General features: G+C 37.9%; 1 protein-coding gene across 3 annotated transcripts in view; it reads right to left on the reverse strand.

Moving 5' to 3' along the window:
• Positions 1–14,950, reverse strand: part of SGR2 (shoot gravitropism 2 (SGR2)) — a 253,555-nt gene that overhangs the window by 158,350 nt on the left and 80,255 nt on the right. For all 3 annotated transcript variants that reach the window (XM_089788115.1, XM_089788114.1, XM_089788113.1), the window contains exons 7-8: positions 13,914–13,964; positions 13,601–13,771 (exon numbers count right to left, since the gene is read on the reverse strand). In XM_089788115.1, the coding sequence (XP_089644241.1) occupies positions 13,601–13,771; positions 13,914–13,964 (222 nt within the window). The remainder of the gene's footprint in view (positions 1–13,600; positions 13,772–13,913; positions 13,965–14,950) is intronic.

Raw genomic sequence — 14,950 nt, forward strand, 5'->3', positions numbered from 1 at the left:
AGAGACTAACCTCCTTTATATAGTTGTCTATAAATTGGATATTTTGCATGATCATGTCTTTGATATGTGAATATAGCATAGACCATATTGGTTGCATATCTGGCTAAATTTATCCATGTGATTATATTTTTATGATTTGTGGATAGTGGCGATCCATGGTTTGAATCTTCTCAACTCAAGGATTGAGTACATGGTGGACTTAATGTTCGAATACTAGTACTCGGAGCATTTGATGAATATCATGCATTTGATATTCGAATACCAGTGCAGGTGACATCATGGATTTGATATCCGATTTAGTACTTGGAAGGGAAGGAAGGGCGTTTTATAGTCCATGACACTATGCCATAGTTTTTGGGTTTATGTATGGTGACAATGATATGGGACTACCTCGTACTCTTTTTCGAGAGGTGCTTGGCACTACAAACGAGGCGTACATACCCTACCCCCTAGTGGGATTTGAACTTGTGACCTCTCTTTCAAGAGTACAAGTTCTCCACCACTAAGCCAACTCAGGCTGTACCTCTTTGGTGGACTTAATTTCCGGATACCAGTGCGAGTGACATCATGGATTTGATGTCGGATTAAGAACTATCAAACCAAAACCAAAATGAAGGATTTATCTAAATCAGAACCACCGATGTTTCAAATGCTATTAAACATACAACTTGGAAGGATGCTATGACGGAAGAATACCAATTCATTATTGAGAATGACGTTTGGGAAATTGTTCCAAGGCCTGAAAGGAAATTTGTTGTTTCTTGTAAATGGATATTTAAAATCAAGCATGTCGCTGATGGTAGCATTAAGCCAGATTCATAGCCAAAGGAATTCTCAAAAGAAGGGAATTGTTCATGAAGAAACCTTTGCTCTAAGTTGCCAGATACACCCCTGTAAGAGCAATCCTAGCTATTGCAACATCGAAGGGATGGAAAGTACATCAAATAGATGTGAAAAACAGCATTTATGAATGGAAAGATTACAGAAGAGGTATATTTGGAACAACCTAATGTTAGAATCTGAAAAGATTAATAACCTAGAAAACTAGTGCAAAGAATAAATATCTAAACTATGTATGCAAATGATACAAAATCAAAATAGCAACACAGAGTTAGTCTCCAAGTGAGAAATGCAAATGCTAGAAACAAATAGCATTAAGAGGATGCAAAAACAAGAGATGCAAATACAAGCCAGGTAGCATGCTTATATAGGCTAGGAAGAGGGAGGAGGTGGCAACACCAACCAATGAGGAGCAACCACTTATTGGACTAAAGATAGCAAAGTATCTTTCCAAGATAGCTAATGGATGCTCAAATGTAGGAAGGTGACACCTCACAACCATTCACCTAATAAGACATGCTTTATTAACCTAAGCGAGATTATTAAAAGTGTAGGAAAAACCTAGCAAAATAAGAAAAATAAAAAACTACACTAACACCCCCCCAATAAGCAAAGCTTAGGTGGATGTAGAAATGGGTCCCGGCAAGTCAAGCCTGATGAAGTACCCATGTACATAAGATTTCCCAAAAGAGAGAGAAAAGAGACCCCCCGAAAAAAGTCAAGACTCCAAGTGAGAGGAAGAGGCCCCCCCAAAAGATGAAGCATCCCGCACCCCCAGCAAAGCTCGCAAATGAAGGAACTTGCTCTCAGTGAAGGGTTTGGTGAAGATACCAGCAACTTGCTTAGAAGTCGAACAATAGCGAAGGTCAATGACACGACCATGGATGAGCTCCCGAATGTAGTGCATGTGGACCTCTATGTGTTTGGTCCGCTGATGATGAATCGGATTCCGTGAGATCTGAATGGCACTCTGGTTGTCACAAAATATGACTGATGGCCGTCTAATCCGGATACCAAACTCAGTGAGAAGATGTTGAAGCCAAATGGCCTCAGTAGCGGCATTTACAACCCCCCGATACTCAGCCTCAGTAGAAGATAGAGCAATAGCAGACTTCTTTTTGCTCGACCAACAAACAAGACCTGACCCAAGTGAGAAGCTATACCCTGAAGTAGACTTGCGATCCTCAGAATCACTTGCCCAATCTGAATCTGTATAGCCCACCAAATCAAGCTCAATATTTGCTACGTAGTGAATCTCACAACTATGAGAACCTTGAATGTAGTGAAGGATCCACTTGGCTGCTTTCCAATTCAACTCATGGGGCTTCTGCATGAATCGAGAGACCATGCCTACAGCATAGGAGATGTCAGGTCTCGTATGAGTCAGATAAATGAGACTCCCAACAAGTTGGCGGTACAAAGTGCCATCAACAAGTGGAGAAGAACATTGAGCCTCAAGTTTGACTCCAAAAAGGAAGGGAGTCGGAGCAGGCTTACAGTCAGCCATATGAAACCTCAAGAGTAAATCTAGAGCATACTTGGATTGTGTGATGGTGATACCAGAAGGAGACTGAAGGATCTCAATCCCGAGAAAGTAATGCAACAAGCCCAAGTCAGTCATCAAAAAACTGTCCTGAAGGGCCACTTTGACAACCTTAATGGTGGGTGAAGAACTTCCTGTGATCAGCGAGTCATCAACATACAAAACCAAAAATAGAAGTGAATCACCCTATTGCAAAATGTAGACATTAGGATCAAAATGGCGCTGAGTGAACCCAACTGATAGAAGGAACGAGTCCATCTTGGCATACCAGGCCCGAGGAGCCTGTTTGAGGCCATAGAGAGACTTCCAAAGACGGCACACAAGTGAAGAATCCTGAAGGAAGCCCTGTGGCTGCTCCATGTAGATCTCCTCATGAAGGTTACCATGAACAAAAGCACTCTTCACATCCATCTGATGTACTTCCCAAAAATTAGCTGCAGCAATGGCACGAACAATTTGAATGGAATTCATTTGGGAAACTAGCGCAAAAGTCTCAGAGTAGTCAATCCCAGGAACCTGGGAGAATCCTTTGGCGACCAAGCGAGCCTTGTGTTTGTCAACTGACCCATCTGCTGCAAATTTTGTCTGATAGATCCACTTACATCGAACTAGTTTTCTTCCTTTAGGAAGAGGGACAAGATCCCAAGTGTGGTTCCTCATCAAGGAACTATACTCTTCCTGCATAGTTGTATCACACTCAGGAATACCAGAAGCCTCATGAAAGGACTGTGGATCTGAGGCAGTAGCAATGAAGACATGTGGAGCATCCTAGAATTGTGAACAAGTTTGCTTGGTGTCTAATGGATCCACAACCCAATCACCTGCAGACTGCAAGGTCTGTCTAGCCCAAAGTGGACAGGAAGATGGAGAATCTGGAGGGGAATCATTAACCTCTGAATGATGACTAAGAGAGGAAGGAGGTGAGTTCTCTGTATCACTTTTTGCATCAGAAGTAGAGGTAGAAGACTGTTCAGGTGAATCTAACTCATTAGAAGATCTGTCATGTATTCCAAGTGACTCTAATGTCAAGGTAGAAGGAGTTGGAGAAGTGATAGAAAGCGAGCTTGAAGATCCCTCCTCAAACTGAACACTCCTCTCAATGAATAACTCATGTGTAGTAGGGTGGAGCAACCGATAACCCTTCACACCATCAGGATAACCTACAAATATGCAAGGTCTGCTTTGCAGATCCAAGGCCTTACGTTTCTCTGTAGGAATGTGGGCCCATCAGGGGAGCCAAAAACTCGAAAGTGCTTAACTGATGGTTTCCAACCGCTCCAAGCTTCAAAAGGAGTAACTCCCTTCAAGGCTTGGTGAGGAACACGGTTCTAGATATAACAAGCACAGCTAATGGCTTCTGCCCAATACTGTGGTGCAAGAGATCTAGAGTGAATCATACAGTTTTCCATTTCCTTCAAGGATCTATTCTTCCATTCTGCAACACCATTTTGCTAAGGATTGTATGGAACTGAATGTTGTAAATCAATCCCCTCTGAAGTGCAAAATCTTTCAAACCGATGGTTGACATACTCACCACCATTATCTGTGCGCAAAACCTTGATGGCTTTCCTAGATTGCTTTTCTACAAAAATTTTGAAGTCTTGAAAATGATCAAATACCTCTGACTTCTGTTTGAGAAAGTACACCCATGTATATCGAGAAAGGTCATCAATGAATGTGAGGACATAGCGGGCCCTACTGAAAGAAGGATGTTGAAATGGACCAGCCAAATCACTGTGAACTAACTCTAGTATCTGTGAAGCTCTCCATGCCTTACTTTTGTCAAACTTTTCCTTAAGATGCTTACCAAGAATGCAACCTTGGCAAACACCTCCTGAGAATTGAACCGAAGGCAACCCTGTGACCATGCTCTGTTGGTTGAGCTGATGCAAATAGCGGAAGTTAAGATGGCCAAACCCCTCATGCCATAATTTACTCACATCATTAGAGTGAGTGAGCAAAACAGATGAAGGAGGATCAGGAACAAAGTGAGAAAACAGATAGAGTCGTGACTGAAGATTTGCTCTCCCAAGTGCAACTCCAGAATCACTATGCAACTCACGTATCTCCACTGAATCAGGAGTGAACTCAACTTGTTTGCCTAAACCTGTGAGTGATCTGGTATATTGATAGGAGATTAGTTGATAATGAGGGTACACAAAGAACATCATGGAATGTGCCATCCCCCACATCAACAAACCCTCTCCCACACACCTCAATAGGAGTGTCATCACCCATCAAAATAGAAGGCATAGTACATGGCTCCAAGGATGCAAGTTCTTCCTTAGATGAAGCCATGTGGTGCGAAGCACCCGAATCAAGAACCCAAGTGGATGGTGAAGAAGCAACTGCAACAAGAGCCTTGCCCTTTCCTTTCCCCTTGTTTTCTTTTGCCTTGTTGGACTCTTCATTAGAACTTTGTTTGATAGACTCAGGAACACTAATATTATTCTTCTCAAGAATGTATGTCAAGTAGTCAATTTGTTTCTTCAAACATTTATGTTTATCATGACTGGGTCTTTTACAATAGGCACATTTGACCTTTTCTTTCTTAGGCTTATCGCCCTTAGAGGATGAGGTATCAATAGTTGCTTTTGAAGCAATTGGTATCTGATCCTTCTTTTCTTCACTATTATTTTGTTTCTCATCCTTACTATTGTTGTTACTACTTTGTCCTTTTTGTTCTTTTGTGCCTTGGTTGGTTGCTAAGGCATGTGACTTAGAGGACTTAAGAGTGCCCATCTGGATTAGCTTGTCCTATTCTCGAGTGAGATTGACAGCAAAATCATCTAGAGATGGCATGGTAAATTGAGTACCAAGTGCACCCTTAGTAGCATAGAAGGTGGAGACAGACACAGAATATTCTGAACTTAGCTTAGAGAGAATACTAAGAATCAATTGTTCATCTTTCCTTTCAATTCCACATTGTTTTAACTGCAGCCTTAGTGATTTCAATTTGGTGAAGAAATCTTGGATTGTGTTGAAATTGCCTAGACTTAAACTAATTAATTCATTTTCCAACATATGACCCCTCATTGAATCTTGTGTGCCAAATAGTGTTTCTAGCTTTGTCCATACTTCATTTGGTGTATCCAAAGACTCAATGTGAAATAGCAAGTCAGGAGAAACAGACAAACACAATGTTCCATATGCCTCATCACATTTGTTAAACCACTTAGGCTTATCTTCATCTTTATCAGGTTCAGTTTCAAGTCTCATAGTTATCCTATATAATCGCGCTTTCCTTAAGTGAATTGTCATGCGTGATTTCCACTCAAAGTAATTGTATGGAGTTAGGATGGGCATATTTGTTTGATCCATGATGAAGAAATGCAAAGAAGAAATGCTAAAAAGAAGAGAACCCAGCCACGACAATGCCCCCCCTTTTTACTCAATCAAAGACCACCCCCCCCCCCCAAAAGAAATATGATTTGGCACTTTATTTTAGTGCATTTAAAACTACCACTAGAAAGAAATACTTAGTGTTCTTGATTTCAATACATTACAAACCCTCATGAAGAGCATATGCTGAAAGTGAAACTTAGGCACAATAATCAAGGAAACAAATAGCACCACTGTGATCTACTCGAAAAATCATGCACTTTCAAAAAAAGAATCGCCTTGATACGAGGTCGTCTGAGAAAGTTATGATCTTCCAAAGTTTCCAAAACGAGAACTGTGCACAGTTACGGCCAAGAATCTACAATTTCTAAAAAATTTATGCATGGAAATCAAAAAAAAAATCCACTAGTGGATAGAGCACAAAAAAAAGAGCCAAATTCATAACAAGAATCATCAAAATCGGAGTCTGTATGAGCAAGAACGAGACATTTGAAAACTGCGTTCAAATTTGCGACTGCCAACGAAAAGGGGTACGGCTGTAGCTTTCTGCGCTCGATCCTGCAAAATATATAGATTGCATGCAAAATCTAAAAGATACTCAGATGGTTTTTTGGGGCTGCGAACAAAACCCAGAAAGCGTTTTTCTTGCTGATGTACAGAAGATGTTGCTGTAGTGTAAATCAGACACCTTCAACAGTAAAAAACGGCTCCAAAAATCAAGAAATGACCCTAGCAACCAAAATATGACATGCAAATGCTGGATCAGCTTCCTAAGGCCATCAATGGCATGTTGGAACCTGCAATACTGATTGAAAACTCCAAATATGCAAGTTGGTTGTCAGATTTGAGATTGAAACCCCAAAGAAAAATCGTTTTTGTCAAAACTTTTCTGATTCTCAAGATCATCCAAAGATGCAGGAGAAGAGCATACTTCGTTTTTCAAAAAACTACAATAAAATTTATTAGCCCCCCCCGAATCTCTCAAATAAGGAAACAAAAATCTACTTTTGCACATAGAAAAGCTCTGATACCATGTTAGAATCTGAAAAGATTAATAACCCAGAAAACTAGTGCAAAGAATAAATATCTAAACTATGTATGCATATGATACAAAATCAAAATAGCAACACAAAGTTAGTCTCCAAGAGAGCAATGCAAATGCTAGAAGCAAAATAAAGTTAGTCTCCAAGAGAGCAATGCAAATGCTAGAAGCAAAATAGCATTAAGAGGATGCAAAAACAAGAGATGCAAAGACAAGCCAGGTAGCATGCTTATATAGGCTAGGAAGAGGGAGGAGGTGGCAACACCAACCAATAAGGAGCAACCATCTATCAGACTAAAGATAGCAAAGTATCTTCCCAAGATAGCTAATGGATGCTCACATGTAGGAAGGTGACACCTTACAACCATTCACCTAATAAGACATGCTTTATTAACCTAAGCGAGATTATTAAAAGTGTAGGAAAAACCTAGCAAAATAGGAAAAATAAAAAACTACGCTAACACCTAAAGGATTTGAAACTCATAACCCTAAAATCTTTGTTTGTAGGCTCAAGTATGAGAGAGTCGACTTGGACTTACATGGATACACAGACTCAGATTGGGTTAGAAGTGTTTCTGATAGGAAACGCACTTCAGGATGTTCTTTCAGGTTAGGCTCAGCAATGAATCTAGTTTTCATGACAGCTCCAAGCATATTGAAATTCCTTACATCATGTAAGAGATATGGTAGACAAGAATACTGTAAAATTAGAATACATTTGCACTGCATATCAGACAGCAGATATTCTTACCAAACCTCACTGAAGATAGACCACTTCAGGAAAAGACTTGGTATGGTTGAATTATAATACATTTGTATTCTTTAATTATTTATGAAATAATTTTTAAAATTATTATTGTCAAGCTATTGACTGTTATGGGCTTCACAATTTGTGTTCATTATCGAAGAGGTGACAATCTCTAAGATAATGAACACTTGTATAAAAGACATTATGAGAGATGACAATCTCTTAGATAATGTGCTTGTACAGTAGAGAACTACTGTTAGATCTGGATGAGTTCAAGATCATATTGTGATGTAAACATTTCTATGTCTATGAGTCACAACTTGGATAAAGGAAGAATTTAATCATTCTCCGGAATTTATCTTGTGAACTGGTAGATCTTAACTCAGGATCATATTGTGATACAAGTTTGCCAGTACCTATGAGTCACAACTTGGATAAAGAAAGAATTTAATCATTATCCAAATTTTATCCTATATATTGTGCATTCCATGCAATACTGTTATCACAAGTATAAGTGATAAGTCATATCACAAGCATAGATATATGACATAGTATCAGATCTATTCAAATGATACCACACATGCTTAGAAGATTCAAATAGATATAGAATATCAATCTATGCTTATTCATCTTAATTGATGATGCTAGATATGTTATCTCTCAGCATGATTATCAAGTTCAAGTTAGGAGGGAGTGTTCATTCTATAACTTCGATCTCATACTGATCTGATTGTATAGATCGTACAGTTATAATAGAGCATGAAGTTCCTTTAGAGGGATTGGCCTCTTATATAATCTAACCTAATCGACGTCTATCTTGCAAAGATATTATAATGTTTTTATGCATAGTTTTAGTTAGTATCTTTACTAACTAATATATTTCCTTGAAGACGCCGATCTTGGCAAAGATATTCTCTAATTATATTGTGTTGACTTAGGAGGAGACATGTCCTTTCTAAGGACATGCCTCTTGAGTGCAATATAAAGATAAGGTAAGGATGAGGTTAGAGGACACACAAGAAACAATTAAGTATGTTCCTTTATATTACTGCCTTGTATGATTTATTGCAGAGAGAAGAAATGTCAAGAATAATTATTACATGATGTGGTTACACTTCTTATATAGTTACTTTACAATCTGCTATAAGTATCTTGGACTTAAGTGATTTGTTCAGGATCAAGTGCACCCACCTTGGCCTTGTGAAGCCAGAAGTGCAGATGATCAAACTGATTGATCTTATCAAGTTGCCCATAACTGGTTCAATATCCTAGCATCAAGTTAGCAAGACTCATAGGATTCCAATCTATAGTTTTGGGAACCAACAGGTGGCTTGAGTTGGCAGCACTCTCAATTCTCTGGTTTCGAGGGTGAGTTTGCACGAATTTGGGCTCACTGCGAAACAATTTTTGTCTTGGGTTTGTGCGAGCATTTCAATGCCATTTTGGGGAATTTTCGTAGCCTAAGTCTAGGTGGGAGATAGAATTTCAGTCTAAACGGTAAAGGTTTGCATGCTTGGGAAAAGGATTGTGAGCAAAATTGAATTTGATGGAAATCCTTGAAGTTAAGGATTTTCCCCGATGGAAATCCTTAGCGCTAAGAATTTTCACTGGCTATCATTCTCCCTTAAATCTCAAGATTTCCCCTTTGGACAAGGTTGTGTGGAAGCGTGGTGAGAGATTTTTATAACGGTGGCAAACTAACCAATGCAATGCTAAAATGATGAAAAGAAGAAAAAAAGTGGTAATTTTTCTTAAGGATAGCAGTCGACACCATACTTGGTGGAAATCCTTAGCGCTAAGGACTTCCCTCGGTGGAAATCCTTAACACTAAGAATTTCCCCGATGGAAATTAACCCAAAAGAGATGCAAGGTCATGCTAAGGCATAGCATATCAAAAATTAGTGAAAGAATGGGCATAAGGGGCAAAATGGTAAGTTTTGGGAGTCTATGTGGCAAAAGCAAATTTGGTGGAAATTCTTAGCACTGAGGATTTCCCCCGGTGGAAATCCTTAACGTTAAAGATTTCCGCCACATTAATCTTCCCAAACCCAAAATTCCACCACAAATCATGAGTAAAAATAGAAACAAGGAATGTTGAAATGAGGTAAATTTTGAGAAATTTTTTAGTTTGCATCCATTTGATGGGATTGGAGAGGAGATATTGATTTGAAAACCATTCAAGTGTTCCTTGGAAGCTTGCACCAGGTGGGTGGAGCCATTAGTGAGATTACGTCTAGTAGAATCCATGTTCATTCATGATTCCTTGCATTCATAGTAGGAATAGAAGTAAAAATATGTTATAATTTTAAGTTGAAATTGAAGTGGAAAATTTGGAAGACTAGAAGCTATATTTTCATTGCATATTGTGAAGCAAAGTCTTTAGGCGTGCAAGGGTTGATATCCATTGAATGAATAGCGTAAGTCCCTTCATGATAACCAGCATATCACATCATAAAACTGAGTGAAGTCCACAATTAAGAAGGAACCTTGAAGTCATTTCATGATCTTACTTTGCAAGCTTAGCATGAGAGATGACCTTATATCAAGAGAGGATTGAGTGTTTGGTGTTTCTCCTTGAAACATTAAATATTTGATTCTTCATGTTCTAGAGGAACAAAACTCAAATCAACACATCTCAACAATCCTTCTTCCACACAATCGCTTGATAACTATACTTAAGCCCCATTAAGTGCATTTGTCACAATATCATGTTGATAACAATTGTTTTGGAATAGCAATGTTATCAAGCTTAAATGGCTGGTGTAAACCATGATGAGTCATTTATCTAATTGCCTTTCCCTTCAAGTTGATATCACTGCTCAATAGTCTATGATTTCATAATCATATGAGTGAATGTGTCAGCTAATAGAAGTATCCAAGACTTTGTCCCTTCTAAATCCAGTGCACTCTTTTACTCGTACTTAACACTGGTTCTTCATATAACCAATATCTTCCTTTTGTAATTCTGATGTCTATATATCAGATAAGTAGACCTGGTTATCTATCTTTATTCACACTTTTCTTCCCATCGAATCAAACATACAAATAAACTACTCTTTCTATCAGCAACAAAAGGAAACAAGTGACTAGGCAGCTAGACTCAGTTGGGAAGTTTCAAAACTTCGATCTAACTCCAAACCACTGCAAGCAACTAACCAACCACTTCAAAATTTTGAATCATTTATTCATAACAATGAAGAAGTTTATTAAAACCATCCAATGAAAGATTAAGAGCCAATCCATATCATCAGACTTGCAGGGATCTGCGACTTAATTCTACAGATCAATAAACAGATTGGAACCAGATCTGTGACTTCTCTCATCAATTACAAACAAGATTGGAAGTTCTGCAATAAAGTTTAATATGCTCTGTATGATCTGAAACATAATATATGATCATGCTGAGGAACAAGGTGATGTAACAGATTCTATCAAATTATGAAAACACTTTCATCTTTCTGTATAACAGACTTCCATTGTTATGCTTCACTTGAACTTGCAGATTGGCATTGATGGAAATCACATCCATCGAGCCCAACAATGGATGCTACGCTTTAATATTCTTCAGGATACCGCTAAACATAGTTCTCCAAGATATTTATGGTGTGGCCTTTCTTTTTCTTAAGTCATTTAGAGCTGACAAGTCATTTATGTTCTCCAAGGCTCCAAAAATTGGTTCTGATGCTGATGCAGGTGCAGGGTGCTGATGTGCAGATGCGTGGATTCTTTTTGGGAGGATTTTGGATGCGTTTGGGTGAGTCCACTTATGTGTGTGTGTGTGTACGTGCGTGCGTGCGCGTGCGTGCGTGCGTGTGTGTGTGTGTGGATTCTTTATGGGAGGATTTTGGATGCGTTCGGCTGAGTCCATTTATGTGTGTGTGTGTGTGGGGGGGAGGATTTTGGATGCATTTGGGTGAGTCCATTTATGTGTGTGTGTGTGTGGGAGGATTTTGGATGCGTTTGGGTGAGTCCGTTTATGTGTGTGTGTGTGTGTGCGTGTGCGCGTTTGGGTGAGTCCATTTGTGTGTGTGTGTGTGCGCATGTGTGTGTGCGCGTGTGTGCGTGTGCGTGTGTGTGCACGTTTGGGTGAGTCCATTTATGTGTGTGTGTGTGCGCGCGCGTTTGGGTGAGTCCATTTGTGTGTGTGTGTGTGTGTGTGTGTGTGTGTGTGTGTGTGTGTGTGTGTGTGTGTGTGTTTACGTAGTATGTTTAAACTTGAGAGTTTAAACAACCAATTCTCCCTCATTTCAAACGACTTGACCAGTGCTGAAGCTGATTAAACAAAATAACCAAAATATATTTTTCAAGTAGAAGTACGAGTGAAATATAAATTATGGCAATAATCATAATGTATCTTCCGAACTGCACTTGATCCTTATTTTCCCACAATCCCATAGGCATTCCCAAAAGCCATTATAATATTTTCAATAATCCTAGCAGCATATGTTCTTTTTACAAAGGAGTGACAGATTTTATTAATTATGGTGATCAAAGGGAATAGATTCTCACATAAGTATCCCCATGCAGCAACTAACAAAGCCTTCGAAAGGCTAGAGTTGGGAACTTCATAAATTTCTAAGGTTTCACTAAATATAAATTGCTCCTCTTTTAAAACTTGTGATTTCCTTTATGAAGCCCAAGATTTTTATACTCTATTAATAATTGTGATTCATGTCTTAAGGAAATATTGAGCTCAGAAATACCACAATCATGATTATATATCAATTTCTGGAGACTTCATTGTGAAGACATATACTCTAATTATTCTCAGCAAATGACCCACTCGGATACCATGTTGAATATAAGCATGTATATATATAATTATTTTTCTCCTGTATTTCAATTCACCTTAGATGAAGATTCAATCTTCCTACATATGTGTTGGTGGTGCCCCGTAGCCAAGGAGCACCACTTTTCGTTATAGTGTAAATATAATTATAATTATTATATTTTTATACAATTATTTAGTATAAATTTTATTAATATATTAGTATATTATATATAATATAATAATTATATTTTCAATTCATATATAGTTATTGTTATGACAATAATTATATTATCACAACCTCTATGTCGATCTGAAGGAATCTGAACATAGCTACGAGCCTACGATAATATCAACACTCCCTCTTAGCTAGGGAGTAGTCCTTGATAACTTATTAAATAATTAACATTATTAATTTTTTTAATTATGTGATGAGTTATTTATAATTTATTTATTAATTGAGATATTATCTGGAGTTCAATATGGAAGTCTCCAGAAGCTAATTTTAAACAAAATATTGCAGATCAAGGGCAACAATATCGTCAAATACATCAGCTAGATCGTGTGAAAGTTAGGGGGCCATGCAAGAGTAGCAAGTCAGCTTCAAACTCAAAACACTGCCGCCTGATAACTGGATAGAATTAGTAGATATTTAGGTCCAATCCATTATAAAAACGCCATCCTAAGGTGTGTGGCTTGTAATTCATCCAAAAGTAATAAAATTCAGACCTTTTTCTAGTGCATTAGTTCTGCAGGGCAGTCAACTTGGAGTGTGAACCTAACATTTATATCAAAAACTTATAATCAGATTTGTTTTCTGTTTTTCATGATTGAGTGCTGCTCATTGTTAGCTCAATAGAATTTACTGATGTGTTGCGAATCTGACTTATCATTAAATTCCTAACCCTGGCTTGGTGAGTTAGAAGTTGAGAAAAAGCTAGGGTTATTTCAAAATAAAGAAAAGGAGAGGAATCGATTTTGGACAATAGATCAGGATATTGACTCCTCCAGCGTTACCATCCATTATGCCAAAGTCAACATTGGTGCATTTCTAATTTCTTGTATCATCAGAACATCTATCTCATTCTCTATCTGGTCTATCATTGCAAGTTATTGTGAATTTTTGTGTGAATGCTACCATGCTGAATATAGAGTAGTTTATCTTATCTCAATATTATTACGAAGGGTTAAAAGATATTTACAGATTCTAACAAATAGATCTTGTCATTTTAATCCAAATTATCATACAAATAGTCCATGATCAGTGCAGTGCCACTTGAAATGATTTATATAATAGTTCTTGCACAGAAACTCTACCTGGCAAGGAATGAAAAGAACTCTCTGAGTGTTGCGCTGAAAGCTTGTCAAATGCTGTTCAGCAAGGCTTGCTGCTATGTGCCGGAAGGTAGCAACATCATCCACCAAATTGGCCTTCTCTAGCCGTTGGCCTATGCCATGAACCATGAATACCAAGTGTCGCACTGGAACCTATGAGACATATTTCCAGTTTGACATAGAACAATCAAAATTGAAAAAGAAAAGAGTATGTAGGTCAAAATGAAAAAAACTAATGTTGTAAATACAATGTAAAAAGTAAGTTTCAACTGAACTGAATCATAAAACAACCAACCTGTGAGCAATAGTCATCCATTTCTTCCTCCCTCTGTTGCCGTAACTCATCCTGTAATTAGAACATTCAAATAATCCAGAAAATGGCAACCTCTTGTATCATTAATATTATCATTTGCTCTTTATTCCGCCATTCATCTAGAAAAATGGAAGCAAACTATAACTAGGAAATGTCAAGAATAACTTGAACAATAAAAGGGCATAGAAAAGCACAGATTTATTAAACAAGATACCATCTCTTTCATGAAAATTCGAGAATCCTAAAGAAATCAAATTTCTGAAATAAAACAAATTGGAAAACGAATTAAAAAAATTAACAAGAATTGAAAAATTATCTTGAAAAAGAAAGCATTGAATTTCATATAAGACTATATCAGTTGATGAGATTGCAAAATTATCATCATTGCAAACAGGAATTCACAAAGCTTATCAAACCCAGATCTATCAGTACACCATCTGTCTCATATAAAGATTATGTAAAACCAAATGCCAATTAAAACACAGTGAAAACATTTCGATATTTAATACTCCCCAGCATTTTCAGCCATTCCCTAAGAATTTCTCGGGCTTTTCACTATTTTATATTTACTATGTGTGTGCGCTAGCATGTGTATGTGGGCATGGGTGTGTGTGTGCGCGAGCACGTGTGTGTGTGTGTGTATGTGTGCGTGCGTGCATGCGTATGTGAGTGAGTGAGAGAGAACTAACAATTGAAGCAGCCATGCCTCCATAAATATCAATTTTTTGCTTCTATTTTCTCTACAGGCATTTCCACTTTGTCATAAAGATACATTCAAAGAGATTGGAACAAAATGTAGAAGGTTAAACATATAGTTGAAGGAGAAAAACCAAACATTTCAAACTGTGTCATTATCTTATAATTTTTGGCTTTGAATTTTTTATGAAGAGAGATTTTTGAAGGCTTGCATCTAATTGACCCACTTATAAGGTACCATAGTGCATAGTTGGAAAACACACCAAGGCCATAGAAGAAAATTCAGGAAAAAATCAGCTAGCTTTCCACAAATACTTAAGAGC

Source organism: Cupressus sempervirens, chromosome 6 (assembly GCF_028749045.1).
Source record: "Cupressus sempervirens isolate cs-2001-9-10 chromosome 6, ASM2874904v1, whole genome shotgun sequence".
In the NCBI taxonomy this organism is placed as follows: Eukaryota; Viridiplantae; Streptophyta; class Pinopsida; order Cupressales; family Cupressaceae; genus Cupressus; species Cupressus sempervirens.